At 42.7% G+C, this 27,546-nt stretch overlaps 1 protein-coding gene across 1 annotated transcript in view; it reads left to right on the top strand.

Annotated features, from left to right (window-relative positions):
* EXT1 (exostosin glycosyltransferase 1) overlaps positions 1-27,546 on the top strand; it is a 175,141-nt gene that overhangs the window by 124,596 nt on the left and 22,999 nt on the right. Inside the window, exon 2 of the mRNA XM_053967426.1 lies at positions 25,649-25,742. Within this exon, the coding sequence (XP_053823401.1) occupies positions 25,649-25,742 (94 nt within the window). The remainder of the gene's footprint in view (positions 1-25,648; positions 25,743-27,546) is intronic.

Below are 27,546 nucleotides of genomic sequence, written 5' to 3'. Positions count from 1 at the left end.
TAGTCCTGTCAGTGGCCATATACCAGAACTGAACAGACACTCCAGGCCAGATATGCAGGGCTGCATAGGGCACTGTTCACATATTTATTTCAAAAGGAAATTAAATACATGTATAGCTTTAAACCTTTCTTGTGCTCTCCCACTAGGGAGATGTAATTGGAAACATTGGCTTTGCTAAGTATTGCAAGTGATTTTCAGGATTAGACCTTTAAATCTCATTGTATCAATCAAGCAGACAAATACAAAATGATGTTCTCTCATCCAGTTGTGTAGAAATGAGTCCCTCATACCTGGATTTGCACAGTGTTGAGAGGCATCACATCTCAGTAGTTATCATGGGAGCTCGTCATCCTCCAGACTGGATGAAGAGATGCTGCATGATTCAGCTCTGCTGCCTGCTGCTCAGCACCATGCCAAGGAGAGAGGGAGAAGCCCTAGGTGACATTTCCATCACTAGAATTTTTCTTCCTATTGTCATTTCTTCTTAGTTGGTGCCAAGCAAAAAAGCAGTAAGTTGTTGTTCAAGCAGCTGTCTTTTGGCTCTCCAACAGCATGAAATGCCATGTCTCCTAAGAGCCATCCAGTTGCAAGCAAAATGCAGTTGGCCAGGCACTGAAGAGCATGTCTCTGAGGTCAAGGGGGCTATTTTCTGCTCTTTGGCATGTAGAAATGTGTTGGAGGTGAATCTGAAGGGTTAAAGACATGTTCTTGGGTGGGTTGGAAGGGTTTAGAATGAGACTTCCCCACCATGTGAAAGGGTAAACATAGGTTGGATGACGCAGAAGCTGTTTCTGGTGCAAACATAATTTTCTCCCAAAGATGCATTCAGGTGATACGAATGGCTGGACATGGGGGAGTCACAAAACATGCTTGTGAAAAAACAAAACCTCAGAGTTTTAGGCATCAGCCTGAAAACTGAATTCAGGGTGCCAAGGCTCTGCTGGAATATAACCTTGCCGTCTGTTCAAAGTCAATTTAAAAACAAAATCAAGTATTTGCTACCAAGGGTCTGATTCTACTAGCTTCACAAGAGGAGGAGTGGTTCCTGTCATCGTCCCTTTCTCCACTAAAATCTCTCCACTCTCTATGGCTTTGTTGTTCCCTTCTCCTCATCTGCTCTCTCCTCCTTGCAGTGCCATAGGGATGTGAGCATCCTTTCTGAGTGCTGGGGTATCCCTGACCCTGCTCTGGACTTTGGTTTGAAAGTACGATGCCTGACTCAATAAAACCAGGTCAAAAGGATCAGTGCTGAGACATTCACATTTACTGTGTGTGCATGAAGCTGATAAGCAGTACTTTGGGTAGTTTCTTATCCCAACATATGTGAAATTATTATGAATGTAATCATAAGGCACAAAGGAGCTGTGGCTAACGAGGGGGACCCTGGTTACTGAAGCGACTGAGCTAAACATGTCCCATGTCACCTCTGCACTGGTTTTAGCCAAACTTTTGTATTTCCAGGGACAGGTATCTTCACCCATTCCCTCTTATGTCATCATTATCCTGGATCTAGTCTCCTTTACTGTAAAAACTTGCCTCTGAGAAATTGAACTAAGATTTTTTCTGATCTCTTTAATGTAGAATACCTAAAAATAGACCACGGAAACAGTTTTACACTTGAAGAGCAACATAGTGCAAAAACGTTTTAATGCAGATTTGAGTCCTAATTATTTTTTCTCACTAACAGGCATAGTTTTGCTACAGTGTGAATAACAAGTCCATAACACTCAAGGTTTATCCACTTAGAACTTGGTGTTTTCCTTCCTCTCCTTAGGGCTTTACTGAGAGAGCAGAGAATCAAACTATTAAATGCCATCCCAAAAGTCCCAAAGTCAAACTTCCCATTAATTCCTGCACCCTTCATTACACTGGGAAATGCCAACTGGTTCAGCTGGATGGCCACAAGTTAGTACAATGAGTAAAAAGATCTAAACTGGTCAAAAGTCAAGTCTCCTTAACTGAAAAAAATGCAACGTAAGTGCTGTAGTTAAAATACTGTGTTTCAGAGCATTCCTTAGATCAGGATCACATGATCAGATTATTTTAGAGTTGGCTAAAGCACACAGAAAAGTAGGCAGTGTTGTCAAAGGATCTTGTGTTAGTGGCAGGATGCTGTTCCAGGCTGTTTTACCTAAGCCGCTGTCACTCGCATCTTCTTTCCTAATGAATGGTGCAGTGCATCCACTGTGGCAGCATGGGCCCCTCAGCTGTGAACAGACCTGAGACTAGTTTGAGTCGAAGGGGGTGAGCTGGATCTGAGTGTGTTTGTGGGTGTGAGCCCATGTATGCCGATTCTCCCTACCTACAAGTTGGTACAAGAGCTAATCCCTCCTAACACCTACGTGCTCTTAGCTCACTGGTAGGGCAAACAGGGTATTCTTAAAATCCCACACGGCAAAGCATGCAAAAGCCATTCCAGGACATATACAGAAAGATTTCTGTATGTCTGCATTCTGCCTGTAAGTGTTGTAGAAACATCCAAAGTATCGGGCTGCATGTGGTAACCATCACGCTTCTTTTCTTCTGTGACTCCCGAGAAGCAGAGACATGAGCTGGCAGGGGCTGGTGACTGACACATTGTGGTGGTGCAGATTAACACACTGTGCTCGCTCTTTGGCATCAAACGCTTTTGTAGCCTCAGACCTTTATTTTCCATGGACAGATGTCCTGATGATGGCCCTGATGGAGAGGCTGGGGTCAGGGCTGGAGCATCACCTCCCTGCAGCAGAGGCATTAGCAGTCCTCTTCCACCACGTGCTTCATTGACCCCTTGGGTCTGAGGCTGTTGCAAACAGGACTGTGTTGCTGGGAGCCTGGGCTGGTGTGACTGCCCCAGCCTTGTGCAGCCCTGTGCTGGGATGGTGCCATGAGTCCATCTGGGTGCTTTATCACAGCTATTTGTTTTTAATCCAAGGTAGGCTAAAGAAGAAGCTGTGCTTCTTTCCAGAGTGCCATCTTGAGAGTCACACAGGACTTCTGCAATGCCTACACTGAGAGGACAAGAGGAAATGGCCTTAATCTGAGACAGGTTCAGATTAGATATTAGAAAAAAAACTTTTAGGGTGGCCAGGTACTGCAATACATTACTCAAAGAGGTCATGGAGTCACCATCTTTGAAGGTGTTTAAGAGGCATCTGGATTTGGTGCTGGACGATGTGGCTTAGTGTTTTAGGGGTTCCAGTGGTAGTGCTGGGTTGATGGTTGGACTGGATGATCTTGAACATCTCTTCCAACTGTGATGATTTTATGATTCTATGATAAGCCCTGGAAAAAAGGAGGGTAAGGAGGCAAGGGCTTGGAAAATGTCTTTTCCCTCTCAGCTTGCTGAAGACCTTGTCTACAGACACTTGAGCGTTTTCTATGAGGAATTGTGTCCTCTCCTCTGGTGGGATATCCCAGGTGATGGGCACGCTTCTACCCTTCTGTTTGACATGATGATGTTTAGCTGCTGCTCCATGAAGCTGATGTAGAAGTTAAGACACATGTCGAGAGTTCCTCAATACTAGAGGTACTTGGAGTGCCAAGGCCCCCCTCCTGCTTTCCCTATGAATAAGTAAAAAGCTGTTCTCTTTTGACCCCCATACAGGATGTCTGAATTCAGTAAATAAAACATAGGCAGTCCAGACAATTCAATTATAGACTGTCACTTGGCTTTAAATCAAAGATTTGTGCTTACAGTCAATGCCCTTTGTGTTGTGACAATTTCAGACTTCTTCCCACCTTATTTTCCTCTATGAACAGCTAAAATGAAAATATTGAGTGAGTCTTAAATAAGCTAAAGCTTGTCAGGAAGATCTGAGAGTGCATACTGCTGTTTCAGAGGTGAGCCAAAAGCTGTATGCATATAAATACATATTGTCAGTAATTAGCCCCTGCTCAAGCAAGAAAAAAAAGTGTCATCTGCTTTGTAACAAAAATGTAGAAGAAATTATGCTCTGGTCCTAAAATTGTCTGTATTGGGACAGCAGTATTTTACAGTGGTTGACATTAAGGCAGATGATACTGACTACACTTGATTAGCTTGTTGCAAGCAAGTATTTTAGGTTTCTCAAAGAATCACCAGCAAAGGTATTGGCAAAATCAGGGTTAGTATAAAAGTGAAAAAAGTTCAGTGAAAAAAGTTGGCGTGACAAAGTTCATTGGTAAGGTTCACAGTACTATTTACTAAATGGATAAGGCACACAGAGAAAAATCATAGTAAAATCTAAAATCAACATCTAAAACTAAATCAACCTAAAATTATCTTCATGGAGACTGGGGATGGAAAAAGGGTAATGATGGGAAAGGGTTAGGATAATCCTGTTTCATTTCACAAGGTTTGGAGTGGACCCCCTTGCCAAACCTAGCCCCAGACTACACCCATGGTTTAGGCCTAAAGGTCCTAGCAGCACTTAAATTTCACAACACCTAATCAAAAGTCTAATTTAAACATTTAAAAATTAATTCTGTAGAATTTGCTATAAGCACTACAGTAACTCGGCCTAACTTACTTATTAATTTAACATACCTAAGAATCTAAGGTAGTGACATTCACAGTGTATTTGCTGTAGCATATTTCCATTCACACACACAATGCTGAAGGGGTATGTACCAAGTACATACCTGGGAAAAATTCCCCTCGAGTTCAGTGAAGTGCTCACATCGAGTGCCTTTGTATCTTCTTAACAGGCAAAGTGTTGAGCCTTGAGGAGTGGGAGTATCATCCTAAGCTTCATTTTCAGCTTTTGGCAGTGGTCCTCCAGGTATAGTGATCTTGAGAGGTCACTAACTCTAAGAAGACTCCCACTCAGAGGGAGGTGCTGGTCACAGCCCTTGCAGTCCAGGAGTGCTCAAAGGGTCTCATTTAGGGGTGCTGTTTGTAGGGTCACAAGAGAAATTGGCTTTAATCATAGTCATTTTCAAAGTGGTCGCAATTTGGGTCAGTAACTGTCAAAGAAAGTTTGGTAACAAAAATGTTGTTTCACTTGAGGACTGTTACTCAGGCAGCAAAAATAAGTTCCTATGGCTGTTTATTAAAAACTAGGAGCTTGTTAAAGGGCACTTGCTCCTGGGAGCAGACAGTGTTTCTGATAACGTCAAGAGGAGCTCAGTTCAGGTGCTGTTCATCAAGGCCAAAGCCTAGAAAGCATTTCTGAGATCACAGGAGTGGGAGGGAGGATGCACCATCACATAGCTTAAGATGGCAATAAAATAAGATCTGGTGCTGACCAACCTTTTTAAAGTTTCACAACCTTTGCATGTTTGGTCAGTGGTGGATGAATCTGTAGATTTTTAATAACTAAGCAGAGAAATGGCTGATTGCAGTTTCGAAGTGGTATATTATCGCTAAGTATGTAAATATGTACAGCTTATAGGACAAGAAAGCTTCAAAGTGGGGCAAAGTCTCCTTATTCAAGGGTTCAAAGGTCTTCAGCCACAGGCTGAGGATGGAAGAAGGCTCAGGAGCATCATGAGTAGCAAAGATTCTCAGGTATTTAATGAAATCAATTGATCCATGTAACAAATGTGATCAATTTTCTGAAGGGAATGCGATTGCACTGGTGTACATTAACAACCACATTGACTCACAAGGCAACCAACAGGAGCGCAGTGGTCCGCACGCTCGTGGGGCTGTGCTGTGTGACAGTCAGCATGCCATCGTTTGGTCAGCAGGAGCTCGAGCGAGCAGGGCTTCAGGGCAAAGGCTGGCAGTAATTGAGAGCAGTTATGAGAAGATTTTTGTGATTTGTTTGCACAATCATAAGAGCTTTGTGTTCACACCTCAGTGGTTATAGGTAGCTCTGACCACTGCAGTCAGCAAATAAATAGCTGCGCTGCATAATTCTTTGATTTGGATATGAGCAAAAATAAATTAATTTGAAAGCTTTTTGAAGGAATAATCGGCTATGTCAAACCATGCAGACAGTCCTTCTGACATAATGGGCCACAATAGGAAACTCAAATAGTTCACCTCACTGCCAAAGCCTCCCCTTGTGCTCCTGACCCTCTGTGTACTCTGTGTGTTTGCTTTCTGCAGGCTTCACCTGCAGCCGTAAAGGAAATGACTACAAATAGGAATTAAAACTAGTTTCAAACTGTCACTGCTTCTCAGTCTCTTGCAACTTGTTTTCCATCTGTTCCTCCCCATAACCTTCCTTCTCCTGCAGGTGTGGGAGAGGGTTCCTTTGCTTCTCTTGAGTGGGCTGTCTCCTTGCCAAGTGACATCTGTAGGCAGCCTCCTCCAGCCTCTGCCTGTGGTCAGTACTAGTATGTGAGGAAGGCCAAACAGTCTCTAAGGGTGACTATAAAATAGTTCCCCCAAAGTTTAGCTTCCCCCACACCTCCAGTCCAAGGTATGCCACAGACTTAATTTAAGCATCCCTAACTCATTTTATGGGAAACATAATGTAGCCATGATAGCCATGTTACTTATTGCTCATCCTTTCTCTGATCCCCCAGAAGTTCCTGGCCTGAATTTTATTTAGAGACAATTAGTTCCATGTCTTAATTATAAACTATGGGCTGGGCGGGGGAGGGGGGGGGGAAATCTTTTAGTGCTTTAAATATTTTTTGTTGTTGTTGTTAGCTGTTCTTACTGTACAGCTAAAACCAAATGGGAATACCAAGTGTCTTCTGCTTTATACTTCTTGTTGTTCTGCATTCTGCATGGGACTGGCTCTGCTCTCATCCTCAAACTTAAACACTTGCTTTCTTTTTGGAAAGCTGTTTCTGCTTCTTCACATTAGTGATACTTGGACCCAGACCAAATTCTATTGTGTAAGTATTCGTGGCTGCCTGAGCAGGGCCATTCATAACCTACCACTAAGCCTGAATGGGCCTTTTCTCTTCCTTCATCCCATTGCTTTCATATTTTTCTTACCCTTCTGACAGTTGCTATACATCTTGCTATACATCTAGTCACCTGCAGAGTCAGTCACTTTGCAGGTTGTCCTATCTTCCAGGTCACTGCATGCTCAAAGTAAACACTTTAAATATTAAGTATAAGGAAGTGGGAGCAGACAGGGCATTTCTGCCTCCTTATGTATGTGTCTTAAATATTGCTGCTAAAAATAAGTGGAGAAAAATGTGAGAAGTGTAGTTTTAAAACTGATAGTGTGCCCTGGGAGAGAGGTGTCATGCTTCTCCAGCTTTATTGGTCTTCTGACCTAATTCACCCACCTCCAGAAAAGCTGTCTGCACTAACTCCTTTTCTTTAATTAAGAAGAATGCAGCCAGCAGTCCCAATTCATGCTGAGACCATCCCACTCAGCTGTCAAGCCCCATGGGAGTTGCCATGTCCCCTGCAGCCCCTAGCCCCTTTCCCAGGGGCTAAGTGCTGCCACTGATGGATTCCTGATGCTCTGGCACCTGCAGCCATGAGCAGTGCTTGATTTATGGAGCTTGCTGAGAGCACAGAGCCCTGGTGGCATGAAAACAGGCTTGGGTGCATCTTGGCAGCCTAGGGTTTGCAGTGCCAAGGGATCTGCCTGCTGTTCTAGCTCAGCCACTGATCTATTGTATGATGGGGGAAGTCCTGGATTTTTTGAAGACTTACAGATAGAGTGCCTTTCAGTAGAGGAGCAGTCCCTGAGGTACAGCTAGAAGAACCATAGCTTGGTCTTACTTGACTGTGGTGCAACTGGAATGTAATGAACTATAATGAAAATACCAAGTTGCTTGTCAAGCAAAAAACCCAGCTGTTTGGTATTAATGTTTTCAAGAAGTAATTTTGTGCCCAGTGTATACTGACAAAGTATTTTTGTTTGTGCTAATACTGTATAATAAAATTCTTGGAGAGTTAATAAATAGGGAAGGGTTTTTTTGTGGTGGTTGTTGTTGTTGGGTGGTTGTTACTGAGCACAGCAGTGCATCTCCTGTGCTTTCGAGGTCGAGTGGAGCTGCGACTGTTGCCATGCAATGGTGAATGATACAATTTCTCCAGTAGCTGGCAAAAGTGAAACCAGCTGTTGGAACTTGTACCCACACAGCCCCTGAGTTTGCAAGGGGAGAAAAAAAAAGAAACAGGAGTTCAATGCAACAATCAAGAACAAGGCATCAGCCTTTTCCTCTAGACTCACTTTGCACAAGTGCTGTCAATTAGAATTTGAGATTTCTCAGCCAAGGTGCTTCCTGCCGAGGGAGGTGGGAGGAGCGCAGCTGATCAGGGGCATGAATGTAATTCGCAGTAACAAATGAGCTGTGGCATTGCTTGGGCTGAGAGAAGAGTTTTACCAGTGCTGATGGTGGATTATTTGTGTATTTAAATTCTGTTGCAAGTTAAACAGACATGGAAACCTCTCAGGATATTCATGTTTCCACACTAGGTGTAGTAGTTATGTAGCAAATGTATTAACCGTGGGTTTGCACCAAACATGCAAAAACAAATTAGAAATAGGGAAATACAAACACATTTTCTCATTAGGGATATAAGTATGTGCTGACTGTAGTACAAATACAATTTTTATTCCATTTGTGTAACCTTTGGTATTTTAATGAAGTCCTGTTCCTGTGTACAGCGTATGGTTCACTGTCAGATAATTTAACACTAAGAAAATCTGTCTTGAATAAATTAGAATATATTTGCAAATTAATTGGTTAATTAGATTTTAGACATCTCTTGAGGACAGGAGAGAAACAGATGTGTGCAAAAGCCACACAGATAGTTTGGGGATGAGTGTTTCTTGTAGGGTTTTATCACTCAGTTTTGTGAAAAACAGCCTTTCACAAGATTAAAAAACTCTTGGCTTTAAATGCAGAACATTAAACTCCAATTTCCGTGGTGCTGCTGATTTTTTCTGGGGCACAGGCAGAGCCATTTGGACCTGTTTGCTGAATGAGTGCACTCAGAATATGCAAGGTACCTCTTGAGCTGCTTTTTTTTCTAGGAGTATCCATGAAGCCGTCTGGAAATCATCTGAACTAAACACTGGCAGATCAGCAGAGAGATGCCAGCTGGCATCGTGGTGAAGTCAGGCAGCTCATAAGAAGAAGCAGGTCTAAGATGGAGCCCAGGATTTAGAAGAACAGTCACCGAAGAAGGAAAACTGACAGGGCAGGTTTTTTTCTCAGCTACATCGGTGTAAATCCAGAGCAACTCCACTGAGATTCACACCAGAGTAACTGAGAGCAGAATCTGGCCAACATCATCCACCTGACCTCAGGAGAGGGCTCGGATGGAGAATAATTCCCTTACCTTCCTCTTACAAGCCTTTTGCACCTGATTTTTAGAGAGGCACAAATTAAATTTTACTCAGTTTGGGGACAGACATAGTACAATCATATGGTAACCACTGATTTTTTTTTTACTGACTCGTAAAAGTAGAGATTCTGCTTAAAAAATATACACTTCTGTATTCATTATTGACTTAGACCCCTTCAAAAACAAATTCTGAGTAAACCTTCTTTGGAAACCGAGGAAATTCAAATTTTAAGGGCTTGGGTTGGTCCAGAAGCTGAATAGGAGAGGATTTTCAGCTTAGAAGCAGTTCAGCAGCTCCCTGCAATCTGGGCTGATCCTAAGAGCAGCAGAGGTGGGTAGCTGATGCTGCTTGCATCCACTTTTCAGCTCTGACAAAACAGTGCTGCAGTCTAAGCCCAAACCAGAGGACATTGATCAGTCCCTCTTGCAAGACAGCTGGTGATCACATTACTTTGTTTGTGCAGTTTTATCTCCAGGATCCCATTTTGGGTGTGTTCAGAACCATTTGGCAAAAACCTCATCGTTAAAAGCAATATTTGCAGTGTACAGTAAGACAAACAAGAGGCCATTCGTGTGCGTCATCGATCACTTTACAAACAGTCCTCGGGCTGCGCGCAGAATTGGCCCGGTGCTGGCTGTTCGGGGTCACAATACAGACGTCAGAGGCAGAAGCGCTTTTCCTGCTGGTGTAACCTCTGTTAGGCACCAAGACCCTGATGCCACTGAGAAGAACCTTCAAGTCATGTTCTTTCTTTGACCTTGGTGTGTTTTCCTAAGCAGCAGGCAGAGCAAAAGTAAAAGCCTTGTTTGCTGTCGATGTGGGAAAACTACAGCCAGATTTTTCAAACTCCAGAGGCTGAAGCTGCAGGGCTGATGTTGCAGGGGACGCCCACAGCTGCACCGTAGCTCTGCACAGGAGGCACCAAAGGAGGCCTTGGGGCCACTGGGCACAGACACCATGTGTCCTTGGCCTGGGACTGCTGTCAGCAGCCACATGCCTTCAGGAAGAGAGCACAGCTTTTAACGGGGTTGTTGTAGACTGGGATGTGCAAAAACCTGGCCGTGGTGACCTCGATGCTCTGATTTATGAGAGCATCTGGGCTGGCCCCTGAGGGCAGCATGACTGCAGTGCATGGGTAAGAACCTCATGTGGCTAGATCGTGCCAGCAGGCTGATGTCCTGTCCTTTGGTGACCCAGCCACTGCCAGGTCCCAGGCAGCCCATGGGGATGTCTCTGCTGGGCGTTTGGCCTTTCAGTCCTGGTTAACCCCAGAGCCCAACTCTCCTTTCAGCAGGCAGGGAGCTCCTGTTCCTACGCAGCATCTGGCTGTCCCTGAGCCTGCTCCCTTCTGGCCTTGGCACTTCTTTCCTCTCCTGTGCAGCAGGGCTACCAAGACAGAATGAGACAGGTACCTGCTTTTAGTGGGATCTGGTTTGTATCACTGGGAAAGCAGCACTACACCACCATGCATGCCTGGGGTGCTGTGGAACAGTGTATCATCCAGCCCAGCCAGAGCTGCCCTTCCCTTCATATGTAGCACATGCAGACTAGTTATGTTCCTGCAAATAAGAGTGTAGATGCATTAAGACCTGAGGCTAAGACTGCTGGTCTGCAGCTGGGATGAGTATAAACAGCTACAGAAGATGCCCATGGACATTTCCCTGCAGCATTCATCTGAATGCAGAGTGTGCTGGTTCCTTGAGCAAAATTAATTTGCACATTTGTCAGGAGTCTGGGGGTTGAGGAGAGACCCAGAAATTACCAGCTATGATAGAATTCACAGAGTAATGGGTTAATATCATCTGCCATAACTTCTCTATGGGGCTTTTGTCAAATCTCTGATTCAAATAGTCTTTTCTGAGGCTTTTGACATTTGTGGCAGCACTGGGAGTAAGGTCGTGTGTCACTTTAAAGGCTTAATTTTTTCCGTATTCCTCACAAAACTGGAGCTGAAAGCTCTCTCATGAATTTCTCGGGGAATCTGCTGAGGCAGCAAATATGTTATCCTTCAAAACTCCATGGAAAAGGTCACCACAGAACCATGCCAAACCTGCCAGGCTGAAGGAGAAGGGGCTGAGAGGCTGCTTTCTGTGCTGGCTGAGAGCTAGGAGACACCTGTAAAACCACAGCCAGCTCAAGATGCCATGGTTTGGGCAAAACACAAACCACACATCTCCTTGCATGGTCAGGTTTCTGCCAGAGATGTGTTTATTCAGCAGAGCAAGAAAGCCCAAAGCAGAGGAAGGTATAAACCAAAAAAAAAAACTCTATTTGAGAGGTGTGACTGCAGTGCTCAGACCTTCTTCCCCTTTGAACACAAACTAACCTGGAGCATGATAAAACAAGTAAGGAGCTGCCTTCAAATTTATTTCTCATTCTTTCTCCATTTCTGCAAACCTCCCACAGCAGAAGATTAATTTGTGATGAGAAGCTAGTTTTAAACAGGACATCTCAGTGCAAAAGATAATAAACACTGATGTTCCCAACTAAATTACAAAGGTCTTGGTAGGTTTTGTGTAAGAACTAGCTGCACTACTAGACAGAGATCATAAACCTTTGAAAGGCAGAGGGAGGAGAAAAGAAAATATTCCACATAGGGAAAATGTGATTGTGTTAATGACTTTACTAATCTCTAGACATCCAGTTTTATCCATTCGTGCTTCCAGCATCTGCAGATGAACTCGGGAGGGCTTCAGTAATCCATTAAAACAAGATCTTTTTAAAATTTCTATCTAGGCATAATAATTTTTTGGTTTGGGGTTTTTCCTCCTTCTACTCTGCTAATTTATGAATGCCTCTCTTAAGTTTGCCAAAATGATAATCAGTCTTGATACTTTATTTGGGCTGATCATCCTTGTGGAAAAGTCTTATGGAGGATTTTATAGGAATGAAACCAGTTGAGATCTATAGAAATACAATACTGATCTCAGTTTAAAAAAAAAAAAAAAGAGATACATTTGTAACTGTCCATCCATCAGATGAATAATTCTTGTGTAAGTTGAATGTGTTGGTCTGAAGTAGAAAAATCCTGAAGGTTATTTGGTATGAGATGTAGGCTGTTGTTTAGTCTTACAGAATTTGTTGTACTTCCAGTAAAGCTATCTAAGTAGTGCCTGGGCTGCTTATCAGAAGATAACCCCAGGCATTTCAGTACTAATGTAATTGGATGAAGTTTACATGATGGAATATTGGAGGTAGAGGTTTTGTGCTCAGGACTGTGGAAAAGCACCAGATACTAGTAGCTTTTACAGAAAATGGAAGGCCAGATGGACCAGGAGATTACTGTGTCTGATCTCCTGCACAGCCCATTGTGTGTCACCCGCTTTACCCCGTGCTGCATCCAGTAAAGCAGGATGAGTTACAGCGCGTCCTCCGGCTAAGCGCTTCCTTCCCATTTCAAGAGATCACTTAATGGAGGAGCCACCATATCTCCTGGCAGTTTGGTTCAGTGCTTAAAATTCCTTCACTGCTGGGCATTACTACAGATTTCTATTGATGTTTGTTTCACTTTTCACTTCCACCTCTTGATTCTTGTTATGCCCTTTTTCAGCAGGTTGAAGAACTCTTGCTTCCTTTTATTTTTCTCCCTGTAGAGCCACTTATATGCTGTAATCAAGCCACTTCTTCCTCTTCTCACTGATAAGCTGAAGAAGCTGAGGTCTTTCAGTCTCTCTCAGAAGGGTATTTACTACAGTCCTTTAAATAACTTCTCTGTCCCTTTTCTATGTCTTCAATTATTCACCATCTTTATAAAATGTGGAGATGTTAGCACAGTGTATTTTCTGGTGCCTGCCTCACTGACTCCAGGTACAAAGGGACAATTTCTTCTCTGTGTGTACATGGTTGATGTGTCAAAGGATTCATTTGCTCTTCTGTAACAGCCTTGAGCTGCTTGTCCACAATGACCCTCTAATTGTATACAGAATTGTTCAATTCTAAGGTAAAAAGTCTTGTTTCAGATGCCAAGTGTTTTATTTTGGCTTACTGCATTTTATAGTCTCTTAAACAGTATGTAAAAGATGTCTGTGCTACATGAGGATGCTCCAGGACCCTGCTCCAGGTCTGCACCTTTTTAGCCTCTAATATTGGCAAAAATTGCTGACACATCTAACACATGATTTGAGGCACTGCTGCAGGAAAATGCCTGTACCACAGCCCATCTGGAGTCTGAGAAGGGCAGCTGGGGGAGAACAGCTGCTCAGAAGTTTGTAGGAAGAGCTCAAGGTCTTGTTTATATCCCTTGGGGACACAACACACAAAACCCAGACTCAGCTGGGAACTGTGCAGCCTGTTCTCCCACTAGCACAGGGGGCTGCAATTAGTTTTTGAGAGGTAGGAAGTTGAAGTTACCTTGATAGAGAAGCCTCTTTTACAGATATGTTTTTACCTGCTCTGTGCTTATCACTGGAATTTCAAAAATAATATTAAATATTTTAGAACTAATACTAGCATTAACAACACACATGTATAAAAAGCAGTTGCATGTTGCACTGCATCATTGCATGGCCTCTCTTACAATCAATACTTTTCCCATCCATCTGGGAATGGATGTTAGCATTTGACTGAAATGCTGTTAGCATTTGGCTGAAGAGCTGTTGTTCATCTGACTAATCTCATCACTACTGGCATCCTCTCCCAAACCCTTTTGTCTGGACAGTCATGTTTTCCTTGGCAATCTGCAAAGCACACCAGATCATAGGTCCCTCTGAGCACTTGCATGCTGATGCCTTTCCCTTTCCTTTGTCCTTGCACCTTCACGGCTGGAGGAGATATTGAAGGCAGGGCAGGGAACGGGGAGAGAGCAAAGGGCTTTTTTTGGCAGGCAGAGTCATTCTGGCCCTGCACACTTCCCTGTGGGAATGGAGGAGGTGTCTGGCAGCATTCCAGGGATGGGGCTGGTAGAGCTGCTCCCTGGTGTAAGTGTGGTGCACGTGTGTTTCAACTACTGGCCTCAGAGCAGAGTTGCAAATACACTTAGGAGTTCCCTGCTCTCCTACAGCTCATGTGAAATGTTTCAGTGTGTGGCAGATCACAGGAGAAGGTGCCAACATATGCCTAACCTGAGCTATGCTTCTCATTGGGGTTCTGGCTACAAAACCTAGCAGCTTTAGATTTCCTTGCTGAGGTATAAAATTTCTCATGGTTAAGGCTTTATTTGGAGTAGAGATGCCTCTCTGCAAAAGAGGGAGTCCTTTCAAGTCTGCAGAAACTAGTAAGTAATTCTGAGACAACTGAATTTGTTGGTTTCTTTAAAGAAACATAATTATTTTAAAATGACAAACTGTTCCTTTTGTTGATTAATGTTTTATATCTTTGCTGCTATGCCTGAATAGTTTGTATAAATAATTTATTAGCTTGCAAACAGACGTAGCACGTTCAGGCAAACACTGCCCAGCGGGGCAGGAATGCTAAAAAGGGGAGACAGGATTGTGAGCAGTGCTGAGCACCAAGAGCAGGGGTGGGTATCAGTAGGGACAGAGAAACACCATCTGCAGCTTGTAGGCTCAGGCTCAACATAGCTCAGATGCCTGACACTGTAGTGAGGCACTGGAGGTACAGATGTGGGCAGTCAGGCAGTCACCATCAGCAGGTATGTCCGTGGGACACTTAGGAGCAAAGTGACAGTGGTGTTCAGAGCTATGAAATGGTCTGGTTTAGATAGTGTTTGGCATTTAACATTTTCAAACTGATTTTCTTGCTTTGCATGCTTAAGAAGAGCTTTCCTTCAGTTTGCTGTGGTTGGTTATTCCTCTAACTTTGTTCTCAAAATGGGCCTTGTTTTTTGAAAAAGTAATTTTGCAAAAAATCATATGTGAGGTTCTTTTATGTGTCAGGGCAGGGTCAGGAAGGAGAAGAAGGCTAAGCACATGCAGCAGTGGTTTCCAGATGAAAGTCCTTTGTAAATAGTGTGGAAGTGTGTGCATATAAGTATGCATGGATGCAAACGTGCTTCTGGGGTTTTTTAGACAGCAGTTTTGCCTAAAAGTCCTATATGTCACAACAGGGACTTATGGAACCATAGGAAGGTTTGGGTTAGATCTTAAAATATCGTCTAGTCCAATCCCCTGCTGTGGACAGGCCATCTTTCAATAGATCAGATCCCCAACCAATCTGACCTTGAATGCTTCCAGTGACGGGGCAACCTGAACTTCCCTGGACAATCTATTCCAGTGTCTCAGCATCCTTGAAGTGAAAAATTTCTTCTTTGCATCCAGTCTAAACTTAGCTTCTTTCTGTTTGAAACTATTATCCCTTGTATCTTTGGAAGAGGATAAAACTCTTTCCAGGCTTACTGAATGTAGTATAGACACCCTGCTCTGGTTCAACATCAACTGAAGACCACTGGAGTTGCCTCAACAATACTGTGGAAGGTAGGAAGCACCTAATAAAAGCCATCTGCAGTTCTAAAGTGATGCCTGATGGCATGCAGCTCACTCTGCCTGAGGAGAGGAGAGTGGCTCCAAAGGGCACTTGGTGATGCAGAAATTAAGAGGACCAGTGCACTAGTTGTAGATGCCTTTTTTTGCTGAGAAAAATAAATAAGAGAAAACTTGGATTTTACTGTAGTCAGCAGAAGTGAGCAAGCACAGAGGAGCAGATCTGCAGAGTGACAGATTCCATTTTACTTGGCCACTCAGTGAAGCACAGTACTGGTTCTTAAACCACACATGACATGGCCTTGATTTAGCTTTATCTTAGCAAAACTGTGAATGGTTATAGGAGGCATCACCAAAAACCATTCATCAGTGGATTTTTTCCTGCTATTTTCTCTTTTCTCTCTCTTAGAAAATAAAAATTGTTTTAATACTGACTGTTGACTGCAATAAGGAAAAAAGAATTGCCGTTTTCTGCCCTTCCAGAGTTCACACTCCTCTGTTTTGTTGCAGAAGTTAGTCCTCATTAAATGCAGAAGACCAGCACCTGCTGTCAGCCAGTGGAAACCACCCTGGACTGTTAACAGTACTGGGATTTTACCCTAAAATCCAGAGTTGCAAAACCAAAATACACAGAGTTAGGGTTGTTCCCCCCCTCCCTACTTTATGTCCTAATCCTACTTTTGAGGTAGCTTTGTCTCATTTATAGAAAGGAGAGAGAAAATACTTGGAGATCCTGAGATGGAGGCAAGTGGAAGAATTAATAATCAGCCAAGGTAACAAAGTGTCTAGATGTGTTGTGGTGTACTGCTCCTGGGGACTAAGCTACAGCTGACTCTGTATGAGTAAAAGATCACTTCTCTATTTCATTCAAAGTTGTTCCTTGGATTTGCTGAACTAATTTCTCCTCCAAGCATGGTCACATTTTAGGTCAGCATGCCTAGACAACATGGGGCTCTGCCAGCAGTTCCTGTGTGAAGTCCCTCTTTGTTTTTTTGGAAACAAATCCAGTCATTCATAGAAATGAACTCCTGCATAATTAGAGCCAGCATTGCACATCATCTTTGCTTTCCATTTTTAGATGTTACGTCTGGAGGACTATAACTTTTAAAGATGCCAACAAGCCACTTAGGAGCTCGATAGCCGTAATGGGAAAATCTGTGGAGCTGAATAGAAAATGATAAGCTTTATAAGGACTATTCTAAATCATTTGGTAAAGAGCTCAGCCAGACATTCAAAGCAAGAATAGAAACTATAACCCCTTCTAATTTGATCTTCAGGGGCTTGTACTTTCTCTACTGTCCTGCTGAAGCCCCAGTCCTACAGGCAGCTTAATGGAGAGTCCTCTGGTCTCTTCTGGGTCCAGATATTGGACTGTTGCATAAATGGATGCAGAACACTGATTTTATCAGTATTTTACCGTCCGGAACCTTTTTTCTTCCTAGGTTATTTAAAACATTCAGTAACCACAGATACTGAAGTGTGAAAGTCTGGAAAACTGATCCTCTTCAGCATTTTTTAACCTCAAGTTTTTAATAAAGAACTATTCAAAAATAATTAAGAAAGATTTGGAGGCCTTTAATTTTTTTGACAGGTAGGTAGCAGTCATCACCTTCAGAGCCAACAGGTGTGTTGACAGGTGAAAGACCTCACAATAAGTCTTTTATATCTCCGCATGCTGAGCTCTCAGGTATGTCCTGTAATCTCAAAATCAGAGTGGGTAGCAGATGAACTAAAATTTGTTTCTTTGTTCAAAAAATGCAGTATAGATTTTTCTTTGTTTGGATCTTTAATCCAAACTGATTCTTTAATTACTGAAATTCCAGTAGTGGTTTGTTTTGTTTTTTGTTTGTTTGTTTTTTAAGTTAGACAATCCATAAGAAAATTGTCCTTGCAGTGGGAAATTACCCCAAGGATGTTCACTGCTGGACTGTCACAGCATGTGAGTTCAGTTAATGGGAGTAGATGGAGCTATTTAGGACAAGTGTTTGACACCGCTTCACGGCTATGAAAAGGCTAAAGTCCAAACAAAGTCACTCTGTGAAGGACAGAATAGAATATCCCAAATTTTAAAAATAAGTATCATAGAATTACAGAATTATTTGTGTTGGGAGGCATATTTTAAGATCATCTAGTCCAGCCTCTCTGCCATGGGCAGGGAGAACACTTCCAGGGATGGGACAACCACTGCATTTCTGGACAATCTGTTCCAGTGCCTCATCACCCTCACACTGGAAAAATTCTTTCTTATGTCTGATGTAAATCTAATCACTTTTAATTTAAAAGCATTACTCTTGTCACTACAGGATGTGGTAAAAAAATCTTCTTTCCATCTTTTGCATAAGCCTTTCTATATTGAAAAGTCACAGTAAGGACTCACTGGAGTCTTTTCCAGGCTGAACAGCCCAAACTCTCAGCCTTTCCATGTAGGAAAGGTGCTCCAGCCCTCTTGATTGTCTCTGTGGCCTTCTCTGAACCTGCTCCAACAAGTCAGTGTTCTTGTGTTGGGGACTCCAGAGGTGGACACAGTGTTCCAGGTGGTGTCTCACCAGAGTGGAGTAGAGGGGGAGAACTATCTCCATAACCTGCCGGTCACAGTCCTTTTGATGCAGCCCAGTATATTAGTTCCCTGTTGCAACACCAAAGCAGACTATCAAGAGTTAGATACTATTTTCAACTTACTCCTGCATTTTTCTATGCAGAATACTGAGGAGCAAGGCTGAGTAGATGAAGCCTAAGTTCAGACTACATGGTGGTTTCATTGGTGGAGGTGCTGGTTGGTTCTCCTGCCAGCAGACTGGGGTTCTTTGTATTAAAATATTCTAAAAGGAGTTTATGATCTCCAGAAAATGATAACGTAGAGGTACCATAATGATGCAAGGTGCTGGTGTAATTTATTATTAAAAGAATCCTGTTAGAAAGTGGCCATCAGAACCACTGGATCATCTTAATAGCTTGGTCTGATCTTTACCTTGTAAGGGTTCAGCACCTCGGTGATCAATAAGTGCCAGCTGGGCACTTTTCAGACAAAGAGCATTCATATATGCTTTTGTCACTTCAGAGAGCATGGCAGGGGAGGTGGGGCCAGGTAAAATCTTACCATGTGGCTTTGTGTTTGCCTGTTCCTGGATACGCATCCGTGCGTGTATGCATCAGTATCCCTGCTTTCCCACTGACCTGGAGGGTACTTACAATGTGTGGGGCTGCATTTACATCTTCACAAGATACAGGTAAGCACTGCATTTGCTTCTCCATGGATTTTTTTCTTCAGGCATGATGTGAGTTTTCTTGCTGCCAGCACAGTGAGGTGCAGCTCTTAGAGGACTCCAAAGCCTAGGAGCCAGTGTTTGGTTTTAGACGAAGCACTACATGGTGCCATTAGCAGGTTGCTGGTAACTGGGGCATAACACTGCCTAGAGAGGCACCTCTACAAGGTTTGCCTCTGACATGCCACTTACAAACCCACTCTGGTACACTTGGTAAATAAGCAGTTGTCTTTAAATATAAAATGATATTGGTGAGACCACATTTGCTGTGTAAGATACTTGTTGTGGGTGGTCTAGCTGCTACACTGGGAGCCAGTTGGATAGCATTTTGCAATCCAAGTGTTGTGCATGCCTTGCATGCATCATATAGATTTACAGGACATTATGTGTAAATATTTAGACAGAAATCTTTAGAGCATTTTTATTTGTTGGAATGCACATTGGCGTTAACGGCTTGTGTATCCAAATGTTTTTCCGCATAATATTGAAGTGAACTGAATCCAACAGGGTTGTCACTGAAGACTTTAAAGATACTTTCAGTTTTAACAACTACTGTCCATCTTAACTGTAAAATAAAGTTTCTTTAGCAGTGTATTAAAGTGAGAAGTCTACTTCCCTGTTTTTCTTTGTTAATCCAACTTTCTGAAGCAAAGGAAGATGCTGACATGAAATGGAGAAAACAGTCATGCTTCATGGTTAGTTGCTACATGCTTACAGAGTTTCATTTCCATTGCATGGCCTAGTAGAATTATGCAGAGTTTTCAGATAGGGCTCATTCTCATACCCATACTCGGCCGTTACCAGCGCTCCGAAATCGCTGTTCACGCCTGCTGCTGTAGTTAGACAGTAGCATCCCTTGGAGTCCAGCAGCCAGGGCAGTGTGGTGGCAGTGGCTGCAGTGACAAGCTAGACTGAAAGACTCCAATGGCTGCCTTTCAGCACTTGGCAAAAAAATCCTTTTTATGTTAGTTTCAAGGTCGTCAGATATCATTATAGCCAAGTATTAAAAATTTCAAAGAAAGGAGGCAGTGTGTTTGATTTATAGAATAATTATCTAGCTTTTGCTCTAACTTGGCTTTGGCAATGGTTTTGCAAGCACTCGAAAATTAAATCCATTTTTTATGGCACTACAAGGTATTATCTCACAGCAAATGATAATTAAACACCTGTGAAATCAATTAGCCTTTTAAACAGGGAAAAAAAAAGTTTTCCAATTATGTTTTTGCACCTCCAAACTTTCTAATTCCAGAACCAGCACTTGCAAAGCAGGAGATGAACTGCCAGTAGCCAGTTAACAGGCATTCAGATCACCCCAAAGCATTGCGCAGCCGTAAATCCAGAAGCAAGCAGCTCACAGTGACGGCACCCTTCCAAGCAGGATGCGTGAGCCTTCCCAGCTCAGTCTTGGGCAGCTATCTATCTGACACATGGCCGAGCTGTCAGCTCTTCTACAAAGGCAGTTACTCACTTGGTGCTTTCAGTGCCAAGTTTTACTTGACAGTTTATTTAAAAGCCAACATACCTTAGTGGAAACCAAGCAACGAGACGCTCTGTGTGACTGAGCGGGGTTTCTTCTCAGGCTCTCCAGCCAGTAGTTCAGAGCCATCTGTATTAAGCATTTACATATGGAAAAATGGCCAGTTGGTTAATAGCTGAAAATTAATATACTGAAAAACTGAGAAACACCTCCATTTACCCTTGTGTTACAGGTTTTACTGTCTGTCTTTGTTGTAGTATTTTATATGATACAGAAACTTTTGGAAGATGCAGTGTGCATTCATGGGTTTGCAGATTCAGAGAGGGAGCCTTGGATTTAGTTGGTTAAGTGCCATCACAATTTTTTGGCTCAGGAAGTAAAAAAGCAGCTCTAGTCACATCTGACATCTACAGCAGAATGTGCTGATAGCCCCTGCCAAAGATGAGCTCCAACATCTTCCAAAAGATGGATTATATGTAGCACTGTTAAAATATGTATTGCTGGGTTATACCCATTGCATTTGATTTGAGTTAAACCTGTTGTATTTGGCTTGGGTTCTGGTCCTGTATTTCCATCTGAATTTTAATAGCCATAATATGCAGCTGGATTTCAGTGAATGCTGCATCACCAGAGAGGAAGAAGTAAGGTCAGGATGCTGTGGTTAGCATTCTCAAGGTCTCACTAGCTTGCTGGAGAAGCCACCAGTCATTTGTATCTCAGGTTTCATCTATGAAACGGGAATGGTGATTGTATCCTGTCAAAAGACATGTTGTCTATATGACAGGTGACATATAGCTAGATGAAGTGTTATAATAATCACTGCATCTAGACTATCTGCTGGTCTAAACAGTCTTTTTAAATTTTAGACCTCTCTTCAGTCTGTGGTGATGGAGATGTGGCTTTCAAAAAAAAATAGTTTATACTAAAATTGACAGTGAAAATATTTCCCAGGCTAGTTTATAATCTCTACAGTGTAGTGACATGGGGAAATGCTTGAGCTGTAGGAAGGAATGTATGGCATGGCTGATTAGTCAATGCAGAGCTTCTGCAGCCTGCCAGGGCTCCTTGGGATAATGGAGAACCAGGAATCCCAAACAGCCTTCTAATCCACGTGCTGATTGACATGGTCGGCACATCAGAAGAAAAAAAAAGAAAAAAGGGGGATGGGATAAGACAGACTCTGTGTGTTGGATCAAGGAGTTAAAATGGTAGGAGCATTTGGCCAGGCAGTGTTTCTCCCTTGGATAATTGCCTACATGGCACTTCAGTGTTTACACCTGGGTGATCAATGGGGCCAAACATATTTCCTCAACTATGGGTGGTGGCAGGGAGGGAATAATTCAATTAAGTTGTGAATAAATTAGAATTGATTGCAAATGGAGTTATTCTTTTATGCTGCCTAAAAAGGTACTAGCTGTGGACAAGGTACACTTAATCATTATGAAAAGAAGCCTGAAAGTTAATGAAACATGCCTTTAATACTTACAGAGGGATGCCAGCTTTGGATTAAATCTTTAGCTATTTTAGTTTTGAAGACCCAACTGTCATTTTTAAGGCATATGCATTTTGGATGTTAACGTTTGAATGCTGCAGCTGAGACCCAGGCCAAGCCGACCCTAAAATTGGCAGTAAAATGTTACCTCTGTGCAAGCATGCAGAATGAAGAAATCAGGAATGTATGAGCAATAAGCATGTGCCCCAACTCCCTGCCAGTCTTCTAATGTGGAAACCTGGAGCTTTCTGGAAATAAATATCTTCTGAGCAAAGCAGAGGACTCCTCTAAAAGCTTTTCTACAGTAAATGCTAGGGAAGATAAACTGCCAGAAGGAAAGGAAAGTGCCAGAAGTAGTGCAACACCAAAGCAGCACAAGTAAGGAAGAAGTGCCCAGCCAGCCCCTGCTCAGTGCTCTGCAGTGCTGGTCTTTGCTCTGATTTTCTGGAGCCTGAAAAACCTCCACAGCTGGGTAAAAAAAGTGGGTCTCTGTAGGCAGGTAAAGGAGAGCTGTCCACACACACTGGCAGCTCTGAGTCTGCAGAAGCCACAGCAATGCAAGCTGAAAGACCATAACAAATGTCCCTGCCGTCTTCAGATGTTACCAGCTAATGGTAATAAGTAGTTCTGGAAATAGATCTAGCCCCCATTGCTGGGGAGAAGAATAAGAGGAAACCCAGGAAGAACCTCTTCTAAACACTTGACTATTTTCTCTATAGCTTAAGACAACCTCCTCCAGTTGTGAGTGGCGGTTCTTATACTTGATTGTCTCTCTGAGGTTTTGCTGAGATTAGTCAGTGGAGATAATGGGGAAATAAAGCCTGCTGTTGATGTGGTACTGATGTTTGCATTAAATACCAGGTTGGTACTTAATGTACAACATCAGTGTTCTAGCTGAGAGGGTGTTCCTGGACGTCTGTGCCAGCTCTGATTTCTCTCCTGGACAAGTAAAGGAGAAATATCAAGTCCAGCAAGTACTTAACTCAGATACTTACCTTTAATCATAGAGACTGTTTCACTCACTTCACTGAAAGTATTTTAAGTCTGAGTTAAGGAAAGCACAGAGATGCTTTCAGGTGTAAGGCTTTATGCTTTCTACGATGTGGAAAAAAATGTACATAAACATTTTGCAGTACCTGACAGAATGCTGGCAAAAATCAAACCTGCTGCTGTGTGCATGGTTCTGTCTGGGCTGAATGGGAAGGAGTCTGAAAGTGAAAGTTGCCCTGAGCCTTCTGTCCTCACCATGGCCTGTGGGCTGGAGTTTCATTTACCAAGTGATGTTTCTGTGGCCAACATCTCCAAATGCTGCCTGGCAGTCCAAAAAAAAAAAAAAAAAGAAAAAAGAAATGGTCTCTGCTGCAAGCTTGACTCTGAAATACTGTTTGGTACATGTACATTTGAAATACTGTTTGGTACATGTACATTGTTTCCTATGTAAGTGATGCTTCCAGTTACAAAGCTATGCTTGCAGCCTGACAGAAATGTTTGGAGTTGGTTACATGTGTTGTACAAAAAGTGTTGCGCATAAAGCGTTCCCAAATTTGTATTTAAACATACTGGGACATCTTCTGTCTTCCAGCTAAGGCAGAGTGCTTCCACTGCTTGGCGTGCTACCCATGAAATCTTAAAGAGTAAAAATAGCACCTCATGTTTGCAGATTTCAAATAGATGCTTGGTCCCAGAGTGGTCTCTGAGGGGTTTAGAATGGGCATGTGTCCCTTATCACTGCACTGAAAGATCCCACTGAGTCACCTTAAAGCATTTTGGTTGAAATTGCAGGGAAATCTGTTCAATAGGATCTCTGGTGCGATTCGTTCACTTCAGCAGCTCTTGACAGATATTACTTTACTCTGGATCTGTTCCTTCTGTATTTGTGGGTCCTCCCTGAAGCGAGTAGATATTTTGTGCCCATACATAAAGGTTAGGATGGGGCTTTCTGTGTACAGATGATGTAGATAAATTGCTTGATGACCATGAACTGTGCTATTACAAACCTCCGCAATAAATCACACGTTAAGTTTTAAAAGGCTCAAAAATGGGAGCAAGATGCTAACTGGTTTCGAGGTGGAAAACGGTCAACAGAATTTTCTTACTTTTTTTTTTTTCCCTTTATAAATCGATCCTAATACCAGCAAGTTATGTATGAAAGAAAAAGTACCCATATCCCGGATGTCACTGGGATATGGAAGACTCACTTGCAGTGGCCTTGCTCCCTTCTTTCCTTTTTTTTCTGGTTTTGCCATCAATGTTTTGTGGATAATGTTGCATTCTGGGATATTAACAGGATTTTACATTTTTAGCTAGCTAATGATGGGGAACTTCTTACGGGTGCATTCTAGCCCTATGGGGTATTCTGTTTTTGGTATTTATTAACATTTGTTGTCCTACAATACACAGTAAAAGCAATGAGCCTCAGACCTCTCAATATGTAAAAAAGGAGTTTAAAATGGCAACTTTTTTTTTTTTTAATGGGCATTTTTGAATTCCAATCCTAATATTTTCCCCTATATGCTGTGTCGGTCCTGACTGGTGAGCTGGGACATGGCTGCCAATCTCTATCCCACACAGAGAAAAATAAATAGCTGCCACTCAGATAGAATATGTATATATGTATTTTAACCAAAGTTGAGATATGATTCAAAAGAAAAAAGGGACTTTGAAGTCTGTTTTGTAGTTTTAATTAATGCAATGAGGGGTTTTATTTTACTCTCAGTGGAGATAATCTTAATCCATTCACAGTGACCTTTTCTTGTGCAAATTAGCTATACACGCTTGTTTAAGCAAATGGGCCTTTGCAAGATGCCTCTTCCTAAGGACAGAGCTTATAATTGAAAATTGGCTTACTCCCATCTGTCTGGCCTATGTGAGAATACAAACATAGATCTTGACTTCTTTGTATGTAAAATACAATAATGTATATACGTACATGTGTGCACATAGACACGTGTACAAAAAAAAAATTGCTCTGCCTGCAGGACATGGTAAAATTAGACTATAGGTGTCAAAAAAAATCATTGCTACAAGTTACTGTCAAAATAGCATCTATGTGCAGAGTCCAGGACACTCTGGAGAATGGAGGGTGTTCAATCTGGATCCTTTTGACTCAGATGAGGTCACTGCCATTCACAGTTCCATGGGCTTGTCAGAAGTACAATTTGCTAATAACAGGCGGGAAACTGTTGGGATTTGATGTGTGGTTTTGGTGAATGATTTTGTGGTGATTGATGTAATTGGGAAAAAAAAACCCAGAAGTGTCTATCAGCACTTTCATTCAGAGAAGCATGGATCATTGCAGCTATGTGATTAATTGCCAAAATCTGGTTGTATATTCTTCTCTTCACACTTAACAATAACCACCAAGTGAATCATTGTATCCCCCCCCATCCCTTTTTTAGTGCCTGCTTGATAAGGAAATATTTCTTTGGTATAGTTTGAATATTTTTTTGCTTTGTACAAACCTCTTGTGAGCACAGCTATGCATGGCTTTGACTAAATCTGAATAGAAATCAGAGTCACAGAACAATGCTTTGGGTATCAAAATATTTAATTGGAAGTCGTGCACTGTTTATACAGAACTGGCTCATTATTACAAAGACAAAATTACTCCCTTCCTTATCGGTTTCATTACCACTCTCCCCAGCATTCTCCCATGGTGGATGCTCCTGAGGATGAACAAAAAGGAGCCAGAGAGGAGGCTGACACATGCATGGAGGGAGTTAGTTTACCTGGTGCTGAAGGGTCTTGGTTGGGGATGATTTTATCCAGATGTGTCTCAACAGCTGTTTGCATTTTCACGCCCAGTTACTCTAGGACTCACCACTAATTGAATTTTCTCTTTTCTGCCCTGTTCTTGTTAGGTATGATTACCGTGAAATGCTGCACAATGCCACTTTCTGTCTGGTTCCCCGTGGCCGCAGGCTTGGCTCTTTCAGGTTTTTGGAAGCCTTGCAGGTAAGAGCTGCAGTTTAAAGCAGTGACTATGCTGGCTGCATTCAGTGTGCAATAGCGGGGAGGCGGGGAGGAGGGAAATGTGTTTCATTTCCCTAGTGGACAGTAATCCACTTTGCGAAAACCTCTATTCATACGTCGGGAGCAATTGGCAGCTTCTTCCCAGGAGGGGCTGAGGCACTGAACTCATCTGAAGGTTGGATTGCTCTATCTCCAGGAAAAGGGTTTCCCTGGATGTGGTGAGGCTGAGAGATTGGTTAGAATGGTATTTTGTCAAGCTGTGAGATTTCCCCTGGGAGATACTGACCTACACATAAGCCCTGGGGCAGTAAAAATAGATTTTTGTTTTCACTTAGCCAAAACAGACCTGCTTATCCATTGCCAGTTTTGAGATGGTGCTTGATGAACATACAGAAGGTGGCCTGGAGGTGTTAAAGCTCCAAATGGAAGCTTCACATGAAGGTGGATATAAGCTGATCTCAGGGAGTTTGTGTGCTGTCTGGGACAGCACCTGAATATCCTTCACCTTTTAAAAAATATTTTGGTTAGTGGTCCACTTTTTACAGTGGGCCAGCTGCAGAAGGCAATACAAAAGGGCTCCAGAGTCCCTGTGGCCAGGCAGCACAGTGGTCAAGCCTAACACCTGCCTACTCTATCTTCTGCCTGTCTGGTGAGAGGTTTTTTTTTTGGCAGACATCAGCCTAATCCTGGATCTTCAGTCAGGCATAGAGAGCATTTTGTGAGGTGCTGCAACTTCCCTGTGGGTCTGGCATCTGGATTTCCATGGGGGCTGGAGTGGAGAGAAGGAGGTGCTTGGTTTCAGTGAAATGGCAAATCAACACACCTTACAGAGTCCTGCCTCCAGGAGTTGTTTTTCCATTTGGAAAGTGTCACAGTATTGACAGTGAAGCTGTTAATGAATGGCACCCCATCCCTTTTCATCATCAACCATAAAACATCCCAGCCACTGTTAGAGAGTATTGTTCACTGCAGTGCTGAGCAGGATTCAGGTACCTAAGAGTAGGTATATTATGCCATTTTAGAAGCCCAGGGTACCCAGAAACCCTTCTGGCTTTCTGGTGCTCCTCCAGAGGGACTCCAGTAGATCCTGTGTCATGTCTGCCTGCCTTTGGTGGGTTTTTTGGATACCCTACATGCTCTGGACACATAGGTGTAACCACTGAACCCTGCACTTGCAATCAAATTTGAGATCCAAGTTCTGGACTGTCACTTCCCTCTTTCTCCTACTAAAGAGAAGATTAATAGCCTGAAAAGTGTTGTTCTCGGTGCCCGTCTCTTCAGAATAAGAAGTGGGACTGGCTTATATGAGATGACAAGTCACTTCAGGTCCTCCAGAGGAGCACTCCTCAGCTCTTCTCTCCTCTGGGCTCTAAGTCATGCAGCTTCTGTTAGACACGTCATTTCAGGAGGAGAAAGCACAGAGTGTACCTCACTGCACAGCACTTGTGAGCTCCTGGTCAATAATAAAATGTATGCAACTGAGGATTTTGCTATCAGGCTACCTGTAGTATTCACCAATAATGATGTATTCCCAGTTTCTGTTTGGATCCAGGTGATGTTGAAAGTCCTAATCCACATTAGTGCAATGTTTTCTGGTTGGCTTTTTTCATGCACTGAAATAATTCCTTACAGAAGATGACAGTTGTTTACACATAATAAACACTGCTGTAATGTAGACTTGACCTGTCTATGCTGTACATGATACATCTTACCAAGGAAGGTACAGCAGTCTGAAACATTCCCCTTCATATCATCTTTTGGGAGGCCTGAACCCTAGTCTGGACCA

Source organism: Vidua chalybeata, chromosome 1 (assembly GCF_026979565.1).
Source record: "Vidua chalybeata isolate OUT-0048 chromosome 1, bVidCha1 merged haplotype, whole genome shotgun sequence".
NCBI classification, from domain to species: domain Eukaryota; kingdom Metazoa; phylum Chordata; class Aves; order Passeriformes; family Viduidae; genus Vidua; species Vidua chalybeata.
This window is presented reverse-complemented; position numbering and strand designations above follow the sequence as displayed.